General features: G+C 40.1%; 1 protein-coding gene across 11 annotated transcripts in view; it reads left to right on the forward strand.

Annotated features, from left to right (window-relative positions):
* Positions 1 to 315: 315 nt before the first annotated feature.
* The window catches only part of nudt19 (nudix (nucleoside diphosphate linked moiety X)-type motif 19), a 65,743-nt gene continuing 39,202 nt past the window's right edge, over positions 316 to 26,856 (forward strand). For all 11 annotated transcript variants that reach the window (XR_005634937.1, XR_005634938.1, XM_039763580.1 and 8 more), the window contains exon 1: positions 316 to 1,174. Coding sequence is in view for 9 of the 11 variants with exons in the window: in XM_039763580.1 (XP_039619514.1) it covers positions 485 to 1,174 (690 nt within the window). In the remaining 2 variants the exon portion in view is untranslated. The remainder of the gene's footprint in view (positions 1,175 to 26,856) is intronic.

Consider the following 26,856-nt stretch of genomic DNA (forward strand, 5'->3'; position numbering starts at 1 on the left):
ACACGATACAACACCCTAGTACTACATGAATAATAATAATAATAATAATAATAATAATAATAATAATAATAATAATAATTGCCATTGTAAAAATGGATATAAATAATTGCATTTAAACAATTCGCCAAAACCTGTTGTATGTAAACGATACTGTTTTAAACGTTATTGTTTTTTCATCAGAAAACACGGTTTCCACCTCTGCCTGTATTAGTTTAAATAGCACTTTTGCCACTCGCAAAATGACGGACGCGCTGACGTATACTGTCGAATATATATGTCTATGGTTTTGACACTTCTCTCCGCCCATCACTACAATACGCTTCCGTACTAACGGGAGCTGCCGGATACAATCGGGAGAAAGAAGAGGAAAGCTGGCAGTTTGAGTGTGGTAATTTTAACTTCCACTCAGAAGGCGGCAGCATTATGCCTTGACGTATACATGTCTACAATAAGAAATAAGTAGGTGCTCCGGCTTAATAATAAAATGAACTTAACCCTGAAATATTGGAAAGAGGCGGCCACGCTGATGCTGGCTGCTCGATCAAGTTGCGTATCCGTTGCACCGCGATCAGCCATTAGCCCACATTTTGATTATGAGGTTCTGCTGCTTAAACGCAGTGCTAAAAGCAGCTTCATGCCGAATGCCTATGTCTTTCCGGGTGGACTCATTGACGATTCGGATTTCTCTTGCGACTGGGTCGAAATCTTCAAGCCATTTTCTTCCCTTCCTGGATTCGGACTTGGGTTAGTTCAGCAAGATCCGAAGACACGCTCCCCCATGTTTGCCACAGATAGAATCAAACTAGGCTCCCTTGTGCCTGGGGAGGTGGCCTTTCGAATATGTGCAATTCGTGAAACTTTCGAAGAGTCGGGAATTATGCTTGCATTGCCACAAGGAAGGACAGGCCAGAAAACCGGGGAGTTGCCTGGTGCCATACAGCATGATGAGCTGAACAGTTGGCGGGCTCGTGTTCTTCAAGAGCCTAAGCAGTTTACGGAAATGTGCCGGGAACTACAATGCATGCCGAACATCTGGGCCCTGTACGAGTGGAGCAACTGGCTCACTCCGCCAGATGTAGGGAGGAAGGGGCGGTACGACACGGCATTTTTCGTTTGCTGCATACAAGACGTCCCAAGTACTGCTCATGATGAGAAGGAAATCATGCACTACAAGGTGACAGCCGTTCGTTACAATTTTAGGCACAGTCGCAGGCAGCATACCCAGTTTCTTTACATTCAGTTATTCTTGGTTTCTCTTCTCTGCGTAAAACTATAAATGTTTGGTTCATTTAGTAAGAGCTTTTATCCATTTGTCGATTTCTTTAATTTGAGACAGTTGAGTGCTCTGTAAAAGAACACTGATGTGGAAAATTTGCTTTTTCAAACAAACTGGCAGTAGTTAATGTTGCAGGCATTTTCTACATCTGTTTTATTTACGACATTTTATAAGTATTTGGCAAGTGAAATATAGTTAAATACTCGACACAGTTGTTTGTTTTTCGGAGCCGTAAATATATTTTAATATGCATAGGTGTCATTAAAAAAAAAAACCAAACAACTTTTCAATAGTGAGCCAGTTGTTTAAGCAGTCTCTTCCATCTCGTACAGTGTAACACAGTTTTCTACATACTTTTTTATTTTTTACATGTTTTACTGTCAGCCACCAAAGAGAGTTGATATTTTAAATGTAAATATTCACAGAATGTATAAAATCAGATACAAGTAGATAAAAGAAAAAAGAATTCTATAAAACTTAGAAGCTTACAGAAAATGTAACTAGGTATTATGCTCTGTAACATATGAAACTTTTGCCCAGACAAAGTATTACAATTATCTTTGAATATTAAAATCATTTTATATCGTGCCTTCCATAATGATAACTATGATGAAGTGTATCAGAAATATTACAGGTGGACCTGATTTGTTTTTCAGAGATGACACTGTTAACGAGCACCCCAAGAGTAATGTTACCAACTTTCATTATTTTACCTTACACATATAACAGTGAGAGAAAACTGGTTGCCCAGTAGTAAGCTTTAAATTCAAAATGGATACGTATATGATCATGGTTTGTATGGGGTTTCCTTCTACATTTACAAAGACATGTCAAGTTTTAAATGACAATTGCAAATTGTGTGATTGGGGTGTGCAGTGGATTGGTGCCCTGTTACTACTTAGATATTATGGACTCCATCCCCTCCAACTCTAAATTGCATTATGTGTGTTTGTGAATGTCTTGATTATTTAATAGTGAAGCAGTTGTTAAAAGAGTCAGGATGTGTCCAGCAGGGAACTTAGTTTGATGCTGGAAATCACACTTGGAGAATGGCTCTCTCAAAGCAACCACTGTGACTAAATAACTTCAAAAGGAACATAAATCAATCATGGTACAAGTAATCATTTTATACTTTGCTTACGCTATAGAATCTTTAAGCGTAATATCCACTGCAGGTGTTTTGGTGGAGCCATGATAAAAGTTAATAAAAATGAAAGCAACAGCAGAGATGTGCTAAGTACTTTGGATATTCTCCAGACATTGTAGGAGTTTGCAGAAGTTTTCAATGTGGAAGGTTATGGAAAGCTGTAATCCAAAAGTCCCAGGGGTAAGCAGATCAGGAGCTGTGGTGTTCATATCATGTCCAGGGTCCAACAGTAGTGAGTTCTTAACAAGTAAAGGTGTGTGGTAACACTTTAGGATGTTAATGTTTTGATGCCACAAGCCAGTCAGTGCCTAAATAGGAGTTTTGCCCCTTCTTTTCTAGATAGTCTTTTGCAGGGAAAATTTGGGGCTTGGTGGCAGATTTGGTGCTCCAGCCACTGTAAGAAACCTCATACTGTTCAGTGCAGTGCTGAGGTGTCACTGTTTTGCATGGCTGTACTTGGATCTCAGTCTGGGTGGTTTGCTGTGTGGTGAGTGCAGCAGCGCGTTGTAATCAACGCATGCTCCCAACAACAATGACTTTGTAAAGGATTTATATAGCACAGTAATGAAAATAAAGGCAAGCAATCCATAACAAAAAGGAATAATGAGCACTGTAACCAAAATATATATATATATTGTACTGTATATTGTATACCAAACAATAATATTTCTATAAGCAGGAGATTTATATGATGCAAAGCATATTAAGTACACATTGCATAGGGACACACTGAATATCATTTATCATCCCATACACACTTCAATCCAGTTAAGGGTCATGAGAGGCTGTAGTCTAATCTGGGAGTAATAAATGAAATGTAGGAAGTAGCGCTGGACAAGATTCCATTCTGTCACAGGGCCCACACATGCACACTAGGATTTGTTTGGAGTTGTTGGTCAATCCAGCATGTCTTTCCAGTTGTGAGAAGAAACTACACCGAGACATGATTAATGTGCATATTCCATATGAGCAACAATTAGGCATGTGCCTTGAACACAGAATGCTACCTAAATGATGTACAAGCAGTGAACAAGGTTTTTTAGTATGGCTTTATATGAAAAAGTAGATAAGAAAGTCAAAAGAGAAATAGCAATATTTTATTTTGTCAAGTACCTTTCACTGAGAGAATTTTCCAAATTAGTTCTTGTGTATGTTTCATGTGAATCACTCTCAAAAACCACTGAGAAAGGTATAAAGAGTAAGACTACAAATAAACCATTTTTATATAGCACCTTAGTGAGCATAGTTGTAAAATTCACCGTTACAGCTTCAGAACTGAAATTTATATTGCGCTTAATTGTGTTTTATATCTCAGTAATGTCACTAATGAATAGGCCTCTACTTGAACACATTCGTAAAGATTTACAGGTGCTTGTGTCTCTAGACCTTTTGCCAGAGTCTCCCTTTGTTTTTAGCACTGGCTGATATGTGAGTATGTGACTGGTCAATCAGAATGTGTAATGTTAATGCGGTGTCTTTGTGTACATGGGGGGAAAAAACACAGTTTACTGCTTTGTCATTCATTGACTCCCATATGTATAGAGAAATGGTTCTGCGATAGTTAACCTGTGTGGTCAGGCAGAGGAAGGACTGACTGCAAACAGTGAAAATGTTGAGATACTAACCAGATTGTGACTTTTAATTGTCACAAGACGAAACAAGCAAAAATTGAATATAATGAAAAAAACGTGCCAATGAGCTATTCTCAATCAGGGATTCCACCTTCTTAAAGGACTTTTCAGAGTCACATGCTCTGCCATGCAGCTCACTCGGGTCTTCTGGCAAAAGATGGCTTTTTCTTAGAATGCACTTCTCTTCTAGTGCAACTTCTGGAAGGAGTGAGGTTAAGCTTCTCAAGGCTGTGAGAGAAAAAGAACAACAGGACAAAGTCAGCAGTATCTCCACCTTTTATCTCGGCGGGTTATTACATACATTTTCCCAGCCCTTAGAGGAGTCCTCCAACACCCATGCGTGACACCTGCTAGGGTAATAAACTTTGCAGGAAAGTTCAGCAAGAATGGCTTAACTTTGTCTTTTATTACTATAAGTAACTGTGTTACACACATAACTAAAACACTAATATAAAGCTTATAATCATAACATTCTTTTGAGATAAAGCCTTTGTTTTTGAGGATGAAATGGCAGATTTCAGTGTGCACAACCCATTGGGTTTGGAGGACTGCGACAATGAAGACAAGTTGTTTTATTTTGAACAACAAATAGTTGAGGAAAAACTTCCTGATTGGTGTTACTGTATGTGCATAGTAGTGCTGGGCAGTATACCGGTTCATACCGAAAACCGTTTTTCATTTTTTTTATGATATGGATTTTTCTTATACCACAACACCGGTTTAAATTGCCTAAACGACATTCGGAATGTGGCGCAGCGGGAAACTGTTCAAGTGGGGACCTTTTTCACTGCTACACCGCTAAACACGGATTTGTTGCACTAGGGCTCTTTTTCACTGCTACACCACCAAATAGTGGGTGGTAGCTTATGTATACCACGCAGTGAAAATGGACAGAGAGCATTCCGAAAATTAACTAAAAGTAAAGATGAACATGATGAACAGAAGAACTTTTGCCGAAAAAAAGGAGTCACGTCCGTCGCCTGGAGATAACTTTAGTTTTAAAAGGTCAGATGTGTAAATACTGTTTCTATACTACAAGCCAAATTATACTTGTTTTAATTGTTTTCAATACAGTGTAATGTACCTGGGTACTGTGTAATAGTGTGACGACATGTTGACTTTATTCTCGTAATTTGTCATTAACACTAGAATTACCAGAGCCTACGAAAAAACTCGTAATTCCGTCCCACCTTAAATTGCTTCTTAAATCCCTTCACACCTCTCCGCCAGCGTCCTTTGTCCTTTAAATGTGCTGATAAAGAGAAGCTAGAAGCAGCCGGCTATTCCATCCCCCCACCAATTTAAAATCTGCACGAACTTCTCTCAGCTCATGCCTTGATTGAGTATCTGGGAGTGAAGTGGAGTTTTAGAGTGGAAATAATAGATCATTATTTGGAACACGCGCATTTCACGTCTGTTCCGTTTCTACAGTAATCTGTGTAAACACATTGTTAAAACAGAAATGTTTTTTATATTCTACTAGTAGATGATAAAATGTAGGCATAAACTATATAATGTATGAAGCCTGACGTTCAAATATCAAAGAAACATTTTCACAAAAGATACAAATATAACATAACAATTGCGCTTTTATTCAAAAATATAACTGAAGAAACAAAAAACCGCCTTAACATGCGACATTGACAACCGTTTATTGTAACTGCCTCCATGGTGCAGTAGAATCAGTTCCCGCCTGAAAATCAAAAGGTCGCAAGTTCGATCCTGCACCACTCCGTTTTGAGAAGTAAACTGCTCTTAGTCTTACTATTTTTGAGTAAAAGCATACATTTGATTTCAGTCTGTAACAGCCGGTGCAATTTATGATCCTTGTAAAGGTTAGCTTTTTTTTTTAATTCACTTTTCATTCTCTCAGTCGTGTTCAGAATCAATCCATACAACCCCATCTGACACGGCTGTCTTCACATAAAGACGCGCTATAGCTCTGCAGTGTACCACGATGCATACTAACGCCCCCCTCAAAAGGGTTCTGACACACAGACGCGGCGAAGCTGCCTTCTTCGTATTTCACTGTCACTTGATTTTCTTTTTATTCAGTTTTATTGAGTGTTCCTGCCAGTCCCCACATGTTGCTGTATGCTGTTTGTTTTGTACTCCAGGACATGCAGAGGAGAGAATGGTAAAGAGCAGCAACTTCGGCGCTATATGCAATCATCAGACACTCTCCATCTGCCTGTGTCGCTCAAACACAGGAACATATGTTGGTGTAAAAGTATAACAAAAGTGATTTCCATTCTGTGCTATATAAAATCATCAACTGACGCAGTGCACAGATAAAAAGCAACTGTTCCAAAGAGTGCTGAACAAAAACCAAATTACACAATTGAGAAGGCAGCAAAAAAATATGAAGCGTCTGACACATACAAGCATATTCATAAGTGCAGCTACTGCGGAAACAAAGCACACGGTGGAAAAAGTCAATGTCCCGCTAAAGGAAGACAGTGTAAAAAAAGAAACCCGTGCATGCAGTTTGTCACGTCTCAGATAAAGAGGAAGACGAGCTGTTTATTGATGCAGTAAGAAACGAATCGATGAATGAAACCTGTTATCTTTACAACGATTGACAAAACGGAATGTAACTTGAACACATCACATCCTACAAATACGAACCTGATTGAAAGAAGTAATGATAATCAAATCCTTGATGACAGTAACACTCATAACACTCACAAAACAATTACTGTATATTGACAGTCATGTTACGTTATTTTTAAAATGTTCCCTTTTCTTTTTCATAACTTCTTTAACATACTACTTCTCCGCTGCGAAGCGCGGGTATATATATTATATTATATATATATATATATATATATATATATATATACAAACCGAATTCCAAAATAGTTGGGACACTAAACAAATTGTGAATAAAAACTGAATGCAATGATGTGGAGATGGCAAATGTCAATATTTTATTTGTAATAGAACGTAGATGACAGATCAAACGTTTAATTTAAGTAAATGTATCATTTTAAAGGAAAAATATGTTGATTCAAAATTTCACGGTGTCAACAAATCCCAAAAAAGTTGGGACAAGTAGCAATAAGAGGCTGGAAAAAGTAAATTTGAGCATAACGAAGAGCTGGAAGACCAATAAACACTAATTAGGTCAATTGGCAACATGATTGGTATAAAAGAGCTTCTCAGAGTGGCAGTGTCTCTCAGAAGCCAAGATGGGTAAAGGATCACCAATTCCCACAATGTTGTGCAAAAAGATAGTGGAGCAATATCAGAAAGGTGTTACCCAGTGAAAAATTGCAAAGACTTTGCATCTATCATCATCAACTGTGCATAACATCATCCGAAGATTCAGAGAATCTGGAACAATCTCTGTGCTTAAGGGTCAAGGCCGTAAAACCATACTGGATGCCCGTGATCTCCGGGCCCTTAAACGACACTGCACCACAAACAGGAATGCTACTGTAAAGGAAATCACAGAATGGGCTCAGGAATACTTCCAGAAACCATTGTCAGTGAACGGCCATCCGCCGTTGCCAGCTGAAACTCTACAGTGCAAAGAAGAAGCCATTTCTAAGCAAGATCCACAAGCTCAGGCGTTGTCACTGGGCCAGGGATCATTTAAAATGGAGTGTGGCAAAATGGAAGACTGTTCTGTGGTCAGACGAGTCACGATTCGAAGTTCTTTTTGGAAATCTGGGACGCCATGTCATCCGGACCAAAGAGGACAAGGACAACCCAAGTTGTTATCAACGCTCAGTTCAGAAGCCTGCATCTCTGATGGTATGGGGTTGCATGAGTGCGTGCGGCATGGGCAGCTTGCATGTCTGGAAAGGCACCATCAATGCAGAAAAATATATTCAGGTTCTAGAGCAACATATGCTCCCATCCAGACGTCATCTCTTTCAGGGAAGACCCTGCATTTTTCAACAAGATAATGCCAGACCACATTCTGCATCAATCACAACATCATGGCTGCGTAGGAGAAGGATCCGGGTACTGAAATGGCCAGTCTGCAGTCCAGATCTTTCACCTATAGAGAACATTTGGCGCATCATAAAGAGGAAGGTGCGACAAAGAAGGCCCAAGACGATTAAACAGTTAGAGGCCTGTATTAGACAAGAATGGGAGAGCATTTCTATTTCTAAACTTGAGAAACTGGTCTCCTCGGTCCCCAGACGTCTGTTGAGTGTTTTAAGAAGAAGGGGAGATGCCACACAGTGGTGAAAATGGCCTTGTCCCAACTTTTTTGGGATTTGTTGACACCATGAAATTCTGAATCAACATATTTTTCCCTTAAAATGATACATTTTCTCAGTTTAAACTTTTGTTCCGTGATTTATGTTCTATTCTGAATAATGTATTAGAAGTTGGCACCTCCATATCATTGCATTCAGTTTTTATTCACGATTTGTATAGTGTCCCAACTTTTTTGGAATCCGGTTTGTATATTGTGGTGGGTTGCCGGCATTTTACTCCGGCCCTCACCCTTCAGGCCGCCAGGAGGAGCTCTCCCGAGAGCACATACGGGCCCCGAATTCCAGCAGGGCCTCATGGACTATGTAGTTTTTATACACAGCCCTGCTGGATACCTTGGGGGCCACTGGGAGTCGCTGTCAGGAAGTCAATGGACTCATTTGTGTACCATGACCCGGAAGTTCGTCACAGGAGGAGCGACGGGCTTCCGGGGTGAAGAAAAGTACTGTTTACCCTGACCCGGAAAGAATAAGGACTTGTGGAACTGTTGGGCAGAAACACTTCTGGGTCAGGAGGAATAAAAGGACTCTGGGAACTCCCAGACAACGAGCTGAGCTGGGTGGTAGGAGGGCAACGCGTCTGGTAGTGGATGATTGTGATTATTATTGGATTATTGTGATTTATGAATATAGTGGAGTGGAGGGTGCTTGGTGCATATAATTATAATAAATAATTACTGTGGCAATTTTACCAGGTGTTTTGCGTGGTACCTGACGGTTCAAGGGAGCGCTACTGCCCCCTACTGCGACAATATATATAATATGTATGTGTGTGTGTGTATATGTATATATGTAGATATGTATGTATATGTTTATATATGTGTGTGTATGTGTATATATACACTCACCTAAAGGATTATTAAGAACACCTGTTCAATTTCTCATTAATGCAATTATCTAATCAACCAATCACATGGAAGTTGCTTTAATGCATTTAGGGGTGTGGTCCTGGTCAAGACAATCTCCTGAACTCCAAACTGAATGTCAGAATGGGAAAGAAAGGTGATTTAAGCAATTTTGAGCGTGGCATGGTTGTTGGTGCCAGACGGGCCAGTCTGAGTATTTCACAATCTGCTCAGTTACTGGGATTTTCACGCACAACCATTTCTAGGGTTTACAAAGAATGGTGTGAAAAGGGAAAAACATCTAGTATGCGGCAGTCCTGTAGGCAAAAATGCCTTGTTGATGCTAGAGGTCAGAGGAGAATGGGCCGACTGATTCAAGCTGATAGAAGAGCAACTTTGACTGAAATAACCACTCGTTACAACCGAGGTATGCAGCAAAGCATTTGTGAAGCCACAACACGCACAACCTTGAGGCGGATGGGCTACAACAGCAGAAGACCCCACCGGGTACTACTCATCTCCACTACAAATAGGAAAAAGAGGCTACAATTTGCACGAGCTCACCAAAATTGGACAGTTGAAGACTGGAAAAATGTTGCCTGGTCTGATGAGTCTCGATTTCTGTTGAGACATTCAAATGGTAGAGTCAGAATTTGGCGTAAACAGAATGAGAACATGGATCCATCATGCCTTGTTACCACTGTGCAGGCTGGTGGTGGTGGTGTAATGGTGTGGGGCATGTTTTCTTGGCACACTTTAGGCCCCTTAGTGCCAATTGGGCATCGTTTAAATGCCATGGGCTACCTGAGCATTGTTTCTGACCATGTCCATCCCTACATGACCACCATGTACCCATCCTCTGATGGCTACTTCCAGCAGGATAATGCACCATGTCACAAAGCTCGAATCATTTCAAATTGGTTTCTTGAACATGACAATGAGTTCACTGTACTAAAATGGCCCCCACAGTCACCAGATCTCAACCCAATAGAGCATCTTTGGGATGTGGTGGAACGGAGCTTCGTGCCCTGGATGTGCATCCCACAAATCTCCATCAGCTGCAAGATGCTATCCTATCAATATGGGCCAACATTTCTAAAGAATGCTTTCAGCACCTTGTTGAATCAATGCCACGTAGAATTAAGGCAGTTCTGAAGGCGAAAGGGGGTCAAACACCATATTAGTATGGAGATCCTAATAATCCTTTAGGTGAGTGTATATATGTATTTGTGTGTATATATATATGTATGTATTTATGTATATGTATGTGTGTATATGTACTGTAGATATGTATGTTGTGTGCTCAGGAGGACCAGAGGAGGGCTTGTACCTCCTCTAGACCGCGAGGGGGCATCTGCCCTGGTTACGCTGGTGGCCTCGGATAGAGGGCATGGAAGCCCAGCCCTGTAGGGGCCCGTGGTCACTGCCAGGCGGCGCCCCACTTCCAGACCATCATCTGCCACATCCGGCCGAAGCAGGAGCCCGGCCGGGACGCCCAGGAGAACCGGAGGAGGGCCTGTACCTCCACCAGACCACGAGGGGGTGCCCACCCTGGTTACGTTGGTGGCCTCAGGTAGGGGACATGGAAGCCCAGCCCTGTAGGGGCCCGTGGCCACCGCCTGGCGGTGCCCCGATGCCTGAACAGCCCTGGAGCCCAGCACTTCCGCCACACCAGGAAGTGCTGGGGGGAAGACGACCGGGGACACCCGGACGGCTTCCGGGTGCGCAGCCGGCACTTCCGCCACACAAGGGAGTGAGGACTGGAGGCGGCCAGGAAAGAAAGGCAAAAGGACTGTGTGACCTGGACTTTGGGGGATCGGTGCTGGAGGCACTGGGGTGTAATTGCACGGTAATCTTGTAAATATTATTGTAAATAAACGGTTTGTGGTGAAAATATGATGTCCGTCTGTCTGTGTCCGGGCCAGCGTTCACAATGTATATATATGTATATATATTTGGATGTACAGTATGTGTATATATCTATACTAATAAAAGGCAAACCCCTCACTGACTGATTGACTGACTGACTGACTCATCACTAATTCTCCAACTTCCCGTGTAGGTAGAAGGCTGAAATTTGGCAGGCTCATTCCTTACAGCTTACTTACAAAAGTTGGGCAGGTTTCATTTCAAATTCTACGCGTAATGGTCATAACTGGAACCTATTTTTCTCCATATAATGTAATGGAGTTGAGCTCGATGGCCGCAGGGGACGGAGTTTCGTGTGACATCATCACGCCTCCCACGTAATCACGTGAATTGAGTGTCAACGCAATACGTAGAAAACAAGGAAGAACTCCAAAAAGCGCTGAAGAAAACATGCATTATACAATTGAGAAGGCAGCGAAACAAAAAGAAGCAACCAAGTCACACATACTACCATATTCATGAGTACAGCTACTTCGGAAACAAAGCACGGTGTAAACCTAAAGTTTAAATTAAGTTCATAGACAGGCTGCCGCTGGCGTTTGTCATGCCCACGGCTAATTCGGGATACAAGTTTAATGAGAGGACGCAGGATATAAACGAGAGTTTTGATCACTTTGTAACAAAGTTAAAATTACTGGAGAAGGGCTGTGCTTATGCAAATTCCGAGAGACTGTCTTTGTGGGGGATTGACAGTTAAGGCGGGTGGGAGAGTCACTTCATCATCTCCCCTCCCATTCACCTCATTTCGCTGTGAGCTGAGCTCCGCAGCTAACGCAGTTTTGAGGAACCAAGTTTGTGACGTCTCACCAGTCTACACAAGACCCACTGCGACTGTCCCCAAAAGGCGCTCATATCGTCAACGAAGACATCTCTCTACACTATATAAAAGAAAAAGGCAACTTTCCTTTCTTTAAATCTTTTTTCCTTTTGTCCCAAACCAAAGCCTTTCTCTCTTAACACTGCAGAGGACACAAAACTAATTTTCTTTAATTGCTGGTAATGCCGGTAAGGCACATTACCAGAGGCAGAAATTTGGACGTTCACATAGAAAATGTAATTTCTATACCACAGCCGTCGTGTAGCGCCTTTCAAAAGGGATCTACTACTGATAGATGATCCATATACATTTTAGCTGCTGTTAGTACTACTTACCTGTTGTGTTACACCGTCTTTAAAATGTAGTTTACCCGAAACCACTCCAGTAGTGCTCAATGTAGCTTTACTTCTTAAATCGTTAATGTTTTACTGTTTAATAACTTATAGACTACATTTTATTATTTTTCCCTTGCACTCAGTGACCAAAGCTATAGACACACATATAGACACATACATATATATACACATATATATACCTGTGTGTATGTTTGTATGTATGTGTGTATGTGTATGTGTATATATATACAGTATATACACACACACCAATCTACATTATATATATATATATATATATATATATATATACATACATACACACACACATATATAATTTGTGTGTATGTATGTATGTATGTATGTATGTATGTGTATATATGATGTACATAGGTATGTATATATATATATATATGTGTGTATATGTAGATATGTATATAGATATGTATATGTATATAGATATGAAGATATGTATGTGTATATATACAGTACAGGCCAAAAGTTTGGACACCCCTCCTCATTCAATGTGTTTTCTTTATTTTCATGACCATTTACAGCACTCTCCTTCTTGGTCAAATAGCCCTTACACAGCCTGGTGGTGTGTTTGGGGTTATTGTCCTGTGGAAAAATAAATGATCGTCCAACTAACCTGACTTTTGCACAACACAACTGCTGGTCCCAACCCCATTGATAAAGCAAGAAATTCCACTAAATAACCCTGATAAGGCACACCTGTGAAGTGAAAACCATTTCAGGTGACTACCTGTTGAAGCTCATCGAGAGAATGCCAAGAGTGTACAAAGCAGTAATCAGAGCAAAGGGTGGCTATTTTGAAGAAACTAGAATATATATATATATATATACTAGCAAAATACCCGCGCTTCGCAGCGGAGAAGTAGTGTGTTAAAGAAGCAATGAAAAAGAAAAGGAAACATTTTGAAAATAACGTAACATAATTGTCAATGTAATTGTTTTGTCACTGTTGTGAGTGATGAGTGTTGCTGTCATATATATATATATATAAATATATATATATATATTTACACACACAAACATATATATATACATATCTATACATATACACATATATATACACACACACATATATACATACATATATATATCTACATATATACACATACATATACATACACACATACATACATACACACACATATATACACGGATGCATTGACATCATCACGCCTCCCACGTAATCACGTGAACTGACTGTCAACGCAGTACGTAGAAAACCAGGAAGACCTCCAAAAAGCGCTTAAGAAAACATGCATTATATAATTGAGAAGGCAGCGAAACAATAAGAAGCGAGCGAGTGGCATATACTACCATATTCATTAGTGCTGCTACCTCGGAAAGAAAGCAAGGTGTAAACATAAACTTTAAATTAAGTTCATAGACAGGCTACGCTGGCGTTTCACATGCCTACAGGTAATGCGGGATACAAGTTTAATGATAGGGCGCAGGATATAAGCGAGTTTTGATCACTTTGTAACTAAGTTAAAATTGTAGGTGAAGGGGTGTGCTTATGCAAATTCGAGACTGTGTTTGTGGGGATTGACAGTTAAGGCGGTGGGGAGTCACGTCATCATCTCCCCTCCCACCTCATTTCGCTCTGAGCTGAGCTCTGCGGCTAACGCCGTCATCCGAAGCAACTTTGTCACACTGCCACCAAATACTCACAGAAAAATCCACAAGTTAATACACACGCTGTCTCTAGAGTTTCAACACACTGAATCCTCCAGGCACTACTTACAAAAGGTCACATTGACAATCGTGTTACGCTATTTTTAAAATCTTTCCTTTTCTTAGCACAAGCACAGCTGAGAAGCTTCGATGCATGTGCTCCATAACGTTGAAAAATAATGCATTTAATCACACTTTGCATTACAAGCAAAGGGAGCTTTTGTCAATGCATGATTTCCTGGTACACCGATTACATTGATCAGCGCATCCCGATTCATTTTACCCTCGCACCACCTTAGTTTGAGAAGAAGTATGAAAAATATGAGGTTAACACAGAAAAACAGATCACCAATTCAAGCTTTATGAATAATCGATTCGCCATCAATAATTGTTTTGGTAAAGCCATCCTCCTTCCATTTTATAATTTTTCCGCCACTAGCCATGATTAAATGAGCGGTAAAAAGTAAGAGCGCGAGGGTGACTTATTTAGGCAGGAATATATATGATAGCAACACTCATGACAATGTCAATCATGTTACGTTATTATTAAAATGTTTCCTTTTCTTTTTCATTACTTCTTTAACACACTACTTCTCCGCTGCGGTAGCGGGTATTTTGCTATATATATAATATATGAATTACCTCCAAAAGCGCTGAGACTTTTGATATCATGAGCGTGTGTACAAAAGGGGTCTCCTGCCCAGCAAAAGTCGAGCAGCCAGCGTGCGTGCATAGCTGTGCCGCCTTTGAGGCGCTGACTGCACTTCTGCCTTAAGTCAAAGTGAGCACTTTTAATTTTTTTCATCCGCCCCCTGAGCTATAGCCCAGACAAGTGCAAACACGGGACCCCTTTTCTACACCACGGCAAAATAATATTAAGGCGATTCACACTTTCTTTTGCACGTATACGATTATCAGGTCCTCAGCTCGGATTATGAACACACGCATACGAGTGGAGGACTCACAGTGCCATCACAGCCGATTAATGGCGGGGCGTCTCACCAGTCTACACAAGACCCACCGCGACTGTCCCCAAAAGGCGATCATAACGTCAGCGAACACATCTCTCTATACTATATAAAAGAAAAGGCAACTTTCCTTTCTTTACACCTTTTTCCTTTTATCCCAAACCAAAGCCTTTCTCTCTTAACACGCAGAGGACACAAAATAATTTTCTTTAATTGCCGGTAAGGCACATTACCAGAGGCACAAATTTGAACGTTCACATAGAAAATGTAATTTCTATACCACAGCCGTCATGTAGCCCCTTTCAAAAGGGATCTACTACCGAGATGATCCATATACATTTTAGCTGCTGTTAGTTACTTACCTGTTTTGTTACACAGTCTTTAAAATGTAGTTTACCCAAACCTCTCCAGTAGTGCTCAATGTACCTGTACTTCTTAAAGCGTTAATGTTTTACTGTTTAATAACTTATAGACTATATTTCATTATTTTTCCCTTGCACTCAGTGACCAAAGCTATACACACACATATAGACACATACAAACATACACACAAGTATATGTATGTGTATATATATGTATGTATGTGTGTATATATATATATATACAGTATATATATATATATATATATACACACACACACCCCTATCTAGATTATATATATATATATATATATATACACACACACACACACACACACACACACACACACACATACATACATACATACATACACACATATATATAATTTGTGTGTGTAGATATGTATATAGATATGTAGATATGAAGATATGTATGTGTATATATATATGTATATTATATATGTATGTGTGTGTGTGTGTATGTTTGTGTGTGTGTATATATATATGACAGCAGCAATCCAAGCTGTGAGAAAACAGTAAAAAGGAGGCGTGTCAGGCGTCGTTGTACATTTTCTGATGCAGCTACCGAAAACAACTTGTGCGCTGCAACCAAATACACAAAACAATTACTTTGACAATCATGTTACATTATTTTTAAAATGTTTCCTTTTCTTTTTCATAACTTCTTTAACACATGACATCGCTGCGAAGCGCGAGTATTTTGCTATATATATATATATATCACAGCGACACTCATAACAGTGACAAAACAATTACATTGACAATCATGTTACGTTATTTTCAAAATGTTTTCTTTTCTTTCTCTTTCCTTCTTTAACACACTACTTCTCCGCTGCCAAGCGGGTATTTATATATATATATATATATATATATATATATATATATATATATATATATATATATATATATATATATATATATATATATATATATAGATAGATAGATAGATAGAGATATATATATAGATAGATAGATATGAGAACAACACTCATATCAATGACAAAACAATTACATTAACAATCATGTTAGGTTATTTTTAAAATTTTTCCTTTTCTTTTTCGTACCTTCTTTAAAACACTACTTCTCCGCTGCGAAGCGCGGGTATTCTGCTAGTATATATATATATATATATATATATATATATAAAAATGTTTTCAGTTACTTCACCTTTTTTTTGTTAAGTATATAACTCCACATGTGTTCATTCATAGTTTTGATGCCTTCAGTCATGAAAATAAAGAAAACACATTGAATGAGGAGGTGTGTCCAAACTTTTGGCCTGTACTGTATATGTATATATGTATGTGTGTATATGTATATATGTATTGTGGTCCCCGGCCGACACCCAGGAGGACCGGAGGAGGACTTGTGCCTCCTCCAGACCGTGAGGGGGCGTCCGTCCTGGTTATGTTGGGGGCCTCGGGTACAGGGCTTGGAAGCCCAGCCCTGTAGGGACCCATGGCCACCGCCAGGCGGTGCCCCGGTGCCGGAATATCCCGTGTGGGACCCGGTTGGGGCTGGAGCCCGGCCGGGACGCCCAGGAGGATCGGAGGAGGGCTTGTGCCTTCTCCAGACCGCAAGGGGGCGATCGCCCTGGTTGTATTGGGGGCCACGGGTAGAGGGCTTGGAAGCCCAGCCCTGTAGGTACCCGTGGCCACCGCCAGGCGGCACCCCAGTGCCTGAGGAATCCAGGAGATCAGCACTTCCGCCACACCCGGAAGTGCTGGGGAGAAGAAGACCGGAGACACCCAGACGGCTTCCGGGTGCACAGCCCGCACTTCCGCCACACAGGGGTGTGTCCAAGAGGGAGTACCAGGAAGCAGCTGGAGCCCATCCGGGTTGCCATATAAGGGGCCGCCTCCTTTCAGTCGATAGTGGATGTCGGGTGGAAGAGAACAGAGCTGGAGAGAGGGCGGGGGGGTGGCGAGAGAGGCACAGTGACTGAGAGTGTGGCCTGGACTTTGGGGAATCGGTGCAAGAGGCACTGGGGTTCGTGCATTGTAAAATATTATACAAAATAAACGTGTGTTGGGTGAACTATGTTGTCCGTCTGCCTGTGTCCGGGTCCCAGTCCACAGTATGTATATATATGTGTATATATATGTATGTATGTATGTATGTATGTGTGTATGTATATATATATATATATATATATATATATATATATATATATATATATATATATATATATATATATATATATATATATATATATATATATATATATGTAGACCCAAACCGATTATGACAGCAGCAATTCAAGCTGTGAGAAAACAGTAAAAAGGAGGCGTGTCAGACGTTGTGGTACATTTTCTGATGCAGCTAGATGAAAACTTCGTCACGCTGCCGCCAAATACACAAAACAATTATTTTGACAATCATGTTACGTTATTTTTAAAATGTTTCCTTCTCTTTTTCTTTACTTCTTTAACACACTACTTTTCCGCTGCGAAGTGGGGGCATTTGCTAGTGTATATATATATATATATATATATATATGTATATATATATATATATGTATATATGTATGTGTGTGTGTGTGTGTGTGTGTGTGTGTGTGTGTGTGTGTGTATATATATATATATATAATATATATAGTGTATATGTATATATGTAGATATGTATGGATATGTATATATATATGTTTATGTGTGTGTGTGTGTGTGTGTATATATGACAGCAATACTCATCACTCACAATAGTGACAAAACAATTACATTGACAATCATATTACGTTATTTTCAAAATGTTTCCTTTTCTTTTTCATTACTTTTTTAACACACTACTTCTCCGCTGCGAAGCACGGGTATTTTGTTAGTAAGTTATATAGCACATTAAATGCTTTGTGTTAAGTGATTCTTAAACTGACTTCTTCTTGCACTAAGAGGAGGCGCCGGCAGCGCCGCGCACAGAATACATTCACTTAATGATCTTCCTGCTTTCTGAACATTTAGAATGCTAAGATAAATACTTAATATAATTTTCATGGTGAAATGCTTTAAAGCATGCATTAATCATATGGGGGCACGGCGGCGTGCCTGCCTTGCATTTGCATGTTTTTCTGGTGGGTTTACTCAGCGTGCTTCAGTTTCCTTTCAAAGTCTTGTAGGATGTGGGGTTCTATTGTGCTGTATTGACCTTGTTAGTGTATGTTTTGCTTGTATTCATCCTGCGATGTGCTGGCGACTCGTTCAGAGATGGACACAACTGTGAATGGATGGCATAATTAAACATGTATAACGAATATATTTTTAAAGTTCTGAACACCCCGTGGGCTAAGTTTATAACTAGTTTTAATTTCACAAAGACATTTATCGTGTGGTGATTGGTTATGTGGTGAAAGAAAAAGGAACTGGGGTTTTGGTACGTCAGATAGAGACAGCATGCATGCAATAAAGATAGCCCGCTCAGAAGAACATGCATTGAATTCTGTGTTTGGTCTCCGACTAGCAGATCAGAAACCCAACATTTGCACAATATTTAAGTTAAACCTGTGCGATAGCTATTCATACATCCAGTTTTTTGGAGCATCGTCACATCTGCCATAAAGTTCTCTACACTGAACTTGGGGACCCCTTACTGCAAAGGAGCAGCACTACCGCCTCACTACCGTGCATGTGTAATACGTGCTTTAATGCATTTAATCATGAAAATGATATCAAGTGTTTATCTTAGCATTCTAAATTTTCAGAAAGCAGGGATATCATGAAGTGAATGGTTTCTGTATGGTGATTGCTGTCTTCTCTTAGTGCGGAGGAAGTCAGTTTAAGAAGCGTAGTGATTAACCACTGGGTCGGGGAACGTAACACAAAGCATTTAATGTGCTGCATTAATTTATGACGGGGTAAATTAAGTAATTGGTTAAACATTGATTTTAGGAAGAAGTTTAGTTTACGACATTCTACTTTAATTATGAAGTAAACTATGAGAATAAAGTGGAAATGTCGACTTTAATCTCAACATAAACGGCGAGAATAAAGTGGAAATGTTGACTTTGTTCTCGACATATAGTTTGTTTTTTTCTTCCCAGTATAGCTTAGCTTGAAGCAAGGTCCATATTAATGCAGTTTGCCTAAATGATGGTTCAGTTGGTAAAGATGTCATCACCAAGTTGCACTTGTTTTTTTTTATTTTAATTTGGTGAATACTGTGTAATGCACCTGGGCTTGAAGTCTTGAAGTAATAGTGCAACTATCAGTAATAATACTATTATTTATTTTATTGTTATTATTTATTAGTTTAAATATTATGCAGTTTAATTATGATAAAGTTGTTTAAAAAGTCACTTTAACGTGTCCGTGGACAGAGATTGTTAACATTAATAGAAAGTGTAGTTGGTTTACAAAAAATATTTACTATTTATTCCTTTTCTAAGACATATTCGGTGCAATATAATTATTGACAAGCACTTCTGGATATTTTACTAAGTCTAAATGCCTCTTTGTATGGTTGAAAATACGTTGTCAAAATTATTGTTTGTTTTTGCAAAATTTGTTCAATAAAAAGGTTCTATATTTTGACTGCATCTGTCATGCAATGTGATACCTTCTCCATTAGTGCCACCCCCTTGAAAACTATCACTTCATGGGGCAATGCAAAACTGTATTAATATTTGTGTGCACATTAAAATGTTTTTTTTTTTTGTACAATGTACAATACTCTTGACAGTGGAATAGGTTATTCTTAGCCAGTAATTGCAGTGGAAAATGTGGTTAACATCCACTCATGCATGGGGAAAAAAAATACTGTTGAATACCGTGAAACCGGGATAATTTAGAAATATAACGTGATATAGAATGTTGGTCATACCGCCCACCCCTAGTGCATATATCATTGCAATGATGAATATGTATGCTTTGTCCTGCAGATTCTCAAATTCGCTATCTGGGTAATGTATGTTGTCACTAATGCAAATGTTTTAATTACTTTATTTAAAAACAATGCTAGTTTGGTCTGTGTACTTATTGAACATTAATATTACTGGTTTGTAACTTTGACCAATGTAAAATCTCTAAAGCTTGGGTCTTAATTTCTAAGTACTGTACACTTAGCCGGTAAGCTGTATTAGTTTGTTGGTTGTTTTATATACAGTATAGTGTTCCAAAAAATGTGCCTTTAAAATGTTTTACAGTAACATTGCCAGTTTAGCCTGTGTGTATGTGCATTTACCTTCTGAGCCTTATACGTTCCTAATGTAAGCTCCAGGAAATGGGTGTCTCAGTTGCTTTACTTGGACTAGTGGTGCCAGTTTTGTATGCGTTTGTGCATATACTGTATCATTTAAGTTGTTCTGGTTTGCAATCTCTTATTTCATAGTACTACAATAGTTTTCAGATATACTAGTCTGTGCTTTAGTTTTAAGAAGTGATATTAATGCTGTTTATTTTTGACTTGTGAGATTGTTTGAAATGTGGACACTTTGTTTTGTTAGGTGTTCCAGTTTTTTTCCCTCCACACAGTCATCAGGTGTATGCAAAATGCTTATGCAGTTACAATTAGTATTTGTGAAACATTCATTGAAAATACCACAGCATTTTCTCTCTGATTTGCTCACTAAACATACCAGGTTTTGTCAGGGTCCTGGAGGGTACATGGGAGTTTGCCCAACCAGTCTACCTGTGTTTTGTGGACTTGGAAAAGGCATTCATCCGTGTCCCTCGGGGAATTCTGTGGGGGGTACTCCGGGAGTATGGAGTACCGGTCCCCCTGATTAGGGCTCTTTGGTCCCTGTACAACTGGTGTCAGAGCTTGGTCCGCATTTCCGGCAGTAATTCGAGCCCGTTTCCAGTGAGAGTTGGACTCGGCCAGGGTTGCCCTTTGTCACTGATTCTGTTCATAACTTTTATGGACAGAATTTCTAGGCGCAGCCAGGGTGTTGAGAGGTCCGGTTTGGTGGACTCAGGATTGGGTCACTGCTTTTTGCAGATGATGTTGTCCTGTTTGCTTCATCAGGCCGTGATCTTCAGCTCTCTCTGAATCGGTTCACAGCTGAGTGTGAAGTGGCTGGGATGGAAATCAGCACATCCAAATCCGAGACCATGTTCCTCAGCCGGAAAAGGGTGGAGTGCCCTCTCAGGGTTGGGAGCGAGATCCCGCCCTAAGTGGAGGAGTTCAAGTATCTCGGGGTCTTGTTCACAAGTGAGGGAAAAATGGAGCGTGAGATCGACAGGTGGATCGGTGCGGCGTCCGCAGTGATGAGGGCTCTGCATCGGTCTGTCGTGGTTGAAAAGGAGCTGAGCTGTAAAGCAAAGCTCTCAATTTACCAGTCAATCTACATTCCTACCCTCACCTATGGTCATGAGCTATTGGTAGTGACTGAAAGAACAAGATCGCAAATTCAAGCGGCTGAAATGAATTTCCTCTGCAGGGTGTTTGGGCTTTCCCTTAAAGATAGGGTGAGAAGCTCAGTCATTTGGGAGGGGATCAGAGTAGAGCTGCTACACCTCTGCATCGATCAGGAGTCAGATTAGGTGGCTCAGGCATCAGATCAGAATGCCTCCTGGACGCCTCCCTGGCGAGGTGTTCTGGGCACGTCCAACCGGAAACAGGCCCTGGGGCAGAACCAGGACACCCTGGAGGGACTATGTCTCCCAGCTGGCCTGGGAACGCCTCGGGATTCCCCCGGAAGAGCTAGAAGAAGTGGCTGGGGCGAGGGAAGTCTTGCCTGAAGCTGCTGCCCCCGCGACCCGATCTCAGATAAGCGAAAGAGGATGGATGGTGGGGGAGGAGTTGCCTGGTCTCAAATGTTACTGTAACTGCTAATGTGCAACCTCAGTCCTGGTGTGAATTGGCCCTTTGGCTTTCAATTCAATAAGTACTAGTAGTGTCTTGAATAGGTTTTAGGCCTTTTTTTATTGGATTGTATATAGTGAAATATTTTTTTTTAATCTCCCTTTAGTCAAAAGTTTAAACTGTGCTTCATGACAAGACAGAGATGACAGTTCTTTCTCACAATTAAAAGAATGCAAACATATCCTCCTATTCAAAGAATGCATGTCAGGAGCAGAGAATGTCAGAGAGAGAGCGCGAGAGAAAAGCAAACAATCAAAAAATCAATACAGTGGACCCTTGACTTACAAACTCAATTCATTCGCCGAGGGCTGGTTGTAACTCAATTTGGTTGTAAGTCAAGACTATTTTTCCCATAAGAAATAATGGGAATACCCATAATGCGTTCCGAACCTACCACTGCAACACTTACTTTAACCTTTTCATAAAAAAGGGTTGTATAATGTGCATAATTACCAATAAACACCAATAATTTTTCTAAAGTACTAACCAAAAAGTTATAAAAAGTGCCTAGCCTACCAGAAACTCTAATTTCATACTGTACTCATCATTTAATTTAACATCTTTGGGCTGCAGGAAGGGAGGAGGAGGAGAATGAAACGGAAGGTGGTTATTGTTTAGAAGGAGCCTCCTTATGCAAATCTTTTCTTTGTAAAATTATCGAGATTGTGGATTTCGACATGCTGTACATACCGTATTTATTTCTCAAAAATTAGAATTAGAAAATCAGGTGCACGTCATACACAAGGAAACTTCTTCTGCTTGGGCTCGCTCGCGCACAAACGCTCTCTCTCGCTCGCTTGCTCGCCCACTCGCGCTGTCTCTCGCTCGCTTGCTCGCCCACTCGCGCTGTCTCGCTCACTTGCTGCCCCACTCGCGCTGTCTCTCTCGCTCGCTTGCTCGCCCACTCGCGCTGTCTCTCTCGCGCTGTCTCTCTCGCCTGCTCACCACTCTCATATTTCCGCACAGTTTCCTTCTTCGTTTCAATTGTGATCGCTTTCTTTACCTTCGTTACCTTCTCTTCCTTCCTTAGCAGTTATGCGTCTTGCTTGCCATGGTCTTAGTGAATTATATATATAGATAGCAGAATACCCGCGCTTCGCAGTCATATATATATATATATATATATATATATGCTGTCATATATATAGACACAGACACATACACAGACACACACACATACATATATACAGTATATATACATATATATGCATATATATACATATACATATATATATACATATACACATATATACATATGCATATATAGCAAAATACCAGCTTTGCAGAGAAGTAGTGTGTTAAAGAAGTAATGAAAAAGAAAAGGAACCATTTTAATAATAATGTAACATGATTGACAATGTAATTGTTTTGTCATTGTCAGCAGTGTTGCTGGCATATATATATATATATACACACATACACACATACACACGTACACACATATCTACATATATACAGACACACATTTACATACACCTATATCTATCTATCTATATATGTATATCTATATCTATCTTATATATCTATCTATATGTATATATCCATCTATATAATCTATATATCTATATCTATCTATCTATATATGTATATCTATATCTATCACATATCTCCTTTGGGGTGTGAGGAGCTGTTGCTGGGGGTGCCAGAATCCATTGAGGAAGAAAAATTTAAAACATTATTTGTACAAAATCTTAATTTATCTATCCATTCCTAAATAATTAAATGGGCAGGCTATTTCGTATCAGTGCAATATGCTGCTTGTTAAAACGGATGACTCGTAATCTTACGTGCACTTAGTGCTGCGTGGGTATTATGAACTATCGTATTTGTTCAAGTTCTATTTAAATTTTAAATATAAGTAATTTTTATTTGGTCGACAGAAATATGTTTAGTAGGAATGAAAGTTAAATTTAATCATCATTGCATAAATTTTTCTTCACCATAGAATTTTAAAGACTAAATCCAACTTCCATTCCTACCAAAGATATTTCTGGCGACTAAATAGAACCTACTGTAGTATATCCAAATTCGAGCTATTGAGCTGTCGCCTGCCTGCCTCATACACCTCGCTTCGCTCTTACTTTTTTTCCGTTCATTTAATCTTGGCTAGTCGCGGAAATATTAAAACATGGAAGGAGGATTACACCGAGTATGGCTTTACCAAAACAATCATTGATGTCGAATAAAGTATCTATGATTCCTAAAGCTTAAATTGGTGATCTGGTTTTCTGCGTTAACCTCATATTTTTTCATACTTCTTCTCAAACAGGGGTTGCGAGAGTAAAATGAATCATTAAGCTGATATATATATATTGAATATATTGAAATAGTTTTACTATCAAATAATGCAAACAGTACGCGGCACGTGCTTCGCCCTAATTCTGGGCTCATCAGGCAGTACACCCGCACTGCACCCACTCTCGCGCATCGAACCTAAGATGTCAGCGCTAAAGGTGAAGCCTCTCATGTTGCACTATGGTGTGTGGGTCGTTTATTTGACAGTATATAGATTGGGGTGTATATAACTTTTGAGAATGCAACGTATAGTTTTGTCCAGGAGGAAAGCAATGTTGCCTCAAATCAATGGCAACCTTTTGTAGGGTGTGTCCCTGAGACTTATTAATTGTCATCGCGAAGCAGAGCCTTACTGGAAATCTGAGGCATTTCAATTGAAATGGGAGATCAGAGGGTATAACGGTGATGCCAGCAATACATTCAGAGTGTGGCACTCTGCTTTTTCTGTGTAGCTGCCTTCACACAGCCTCTCCGCTGCTTTATAAACGAATGCCATAGAAAGCCATCACCTTGTAAATTGTGTAATGCGTTTTTTGAACAGGTTTGATGCATGGAAGTGATCACTCGTACTGCGTTCAGTAAGTTCTCGTGAGCTGCTATCTTGTGTGATGTTGCGATGTCTACGGCTTAATTTAATGTTATCTTAGACCCGGTACTTAAAAGTTTCTGGCTGCACTCCAGTTGTAATATGACGAAGCTGCGCGAGCTCACTTTTGAGAATGCAAGTATAGTTGTCCAGGAGAAAAGCAATCTTGCCTGAAATCAATGGCATCGTTTTGTAGGGTCTGTCCTTGAGACTTATTACTTGTCATCGCGCAGCTGAGCCTTACTGGAAATTGGAGGTATCTGAATTGAAATGGGAGATCAGAGGGTATAAAGGGGACGCGAGGAATACATTGAGTGTAGAGAAACTCTAGAGACAGTGTGTGTATTAACTTGTGGATTTTTCTGTGAGTATTTGGTGGGAGTGTAATGAAGTTGCTTCGGAAGACGCCGTTAGCCGCGGAGCTCAGCTCAGAGCGAAATGAGGTAAATGGGAGGGGATATGATGACGTGACTCCCCCAACCGTGTTAACTGTCAATCCCCCACAAACACAGTCTCTCGGAATTTGCATAAGCACACCCCTTCACCTGCAATTTTAACTTAGTTACAAAGTGATCAAAACTCGTTTATATCCTGCGTCCTCTCATTAAACTTGTATCCCGCATTACCCGTGGGCTTGTGAAACACCAGCGGCACCCTGTCTATTAACTTAATTTAAAGTTTAGGTTTACACCTTTCTTTCCGAAGTAGCAGCACTCATTAATATGGTAGTATATGTCACTTGCTCGCTTCTTATTGTTTCGCTGCCTTCTCAATTATATAATGCATGTTTTCTACATCGCGTTTTGGAGCTCTTCCTGGTTTTTTACGTAGTGCGTTGACAGTCAGTTCACGTGATTACGTGGGAGGCGAGATGATGTCACACGAAACTCCGCCCCCCACGGCTTTCTAGCTGAACTCCATTATAGTAAATGGAGAAAAATACCTTCCAGTTATGACCATTATGCGTAGAATTTCGAAATGAAACCTGCCCAACTTTTGTAAGGAAGCTGTAAGGAATGAGCCTGCCAAATTTCAGCCTTCCACCCACACGGGAAGTTGGAGAATTAGTGATGAGTCAGTCAGTCAGTCAGTCAGTGAGGGCTTTGCCTTTTATTAGTATAGATAAATCACTGCACTGACCGAAATTACGTCCACAAACACATGTATCTGGGCTCCGACTGACGCTTACGAACGCTCTCGGCTGTTTGTTTACAGTCGCACAAGTGGATACACGTGACCACATTCGAATTAAATGCAAGATGTTGGTCGTAAATCAAAACAAAAATTTTGGTCGTAAATCAAGTTGTTCGTATGTCAGGCCGGTCGTATGTCAAGGATCATCTGTATGTGCTTTTAAGTATGCCGAAGCACCGCGATAAAGCAGCAGTTTTTAGAGGAGCGTCTGTATACCCTAGGCAAACAGCCTCTTTGCAAACAGCCCCTCTGCTCACACCCCCTCCGTCAGGCAGAGAGAGTGAGAGAGACAGAGAAAATGCAAACAATCAAGCACCGCGCAGGAAGCACATCGTATATCATTGAGGAGTTTTATTTAATATGTAATACGTGCTCTGATTGGGTAGCTTCTCAGCCATCTGCCAATAGCGTCCCTTGTATGAAATCAACTGGGCAAACCAACTGAGGAAGCATGTAGCATAAATTAAAAGACCCTTTGTCCGCAGAAATCCGCGAACCAGCGAAAAATCCATGATATACAGTATATTTAGATATGCTTACATTTAAAATCTGCGATGGAGTGAAGCCGTGAAAGTCGAAGTGCGATATAGCGAGGGATTACTGTATTTAGTTAAAAGGGCTGTGCGTCTCACAGACTTTGAAGGCAGTGTTCAATTTCAAAAGTTAAAAATTCTGTTATCAAATTATCAAACTTTTCAAAATTAAAATTGTTGATTTCAAACATTGAA

The sequence above is a fragment of the Polypterus senegalus genome, chromosome 9 (genome assembly GCF_016835505.1).
Source record: "Polypterus senegalus isolate Bchr_013 chromosome 9, ASM1683550v1, whole genome shotgun sequence".
NCBI lineage: Eukaryota > Metazoa > Chordata > Cladistia > Polypteriformes > Polypteridae > Polypterus > Polypterus senegalus.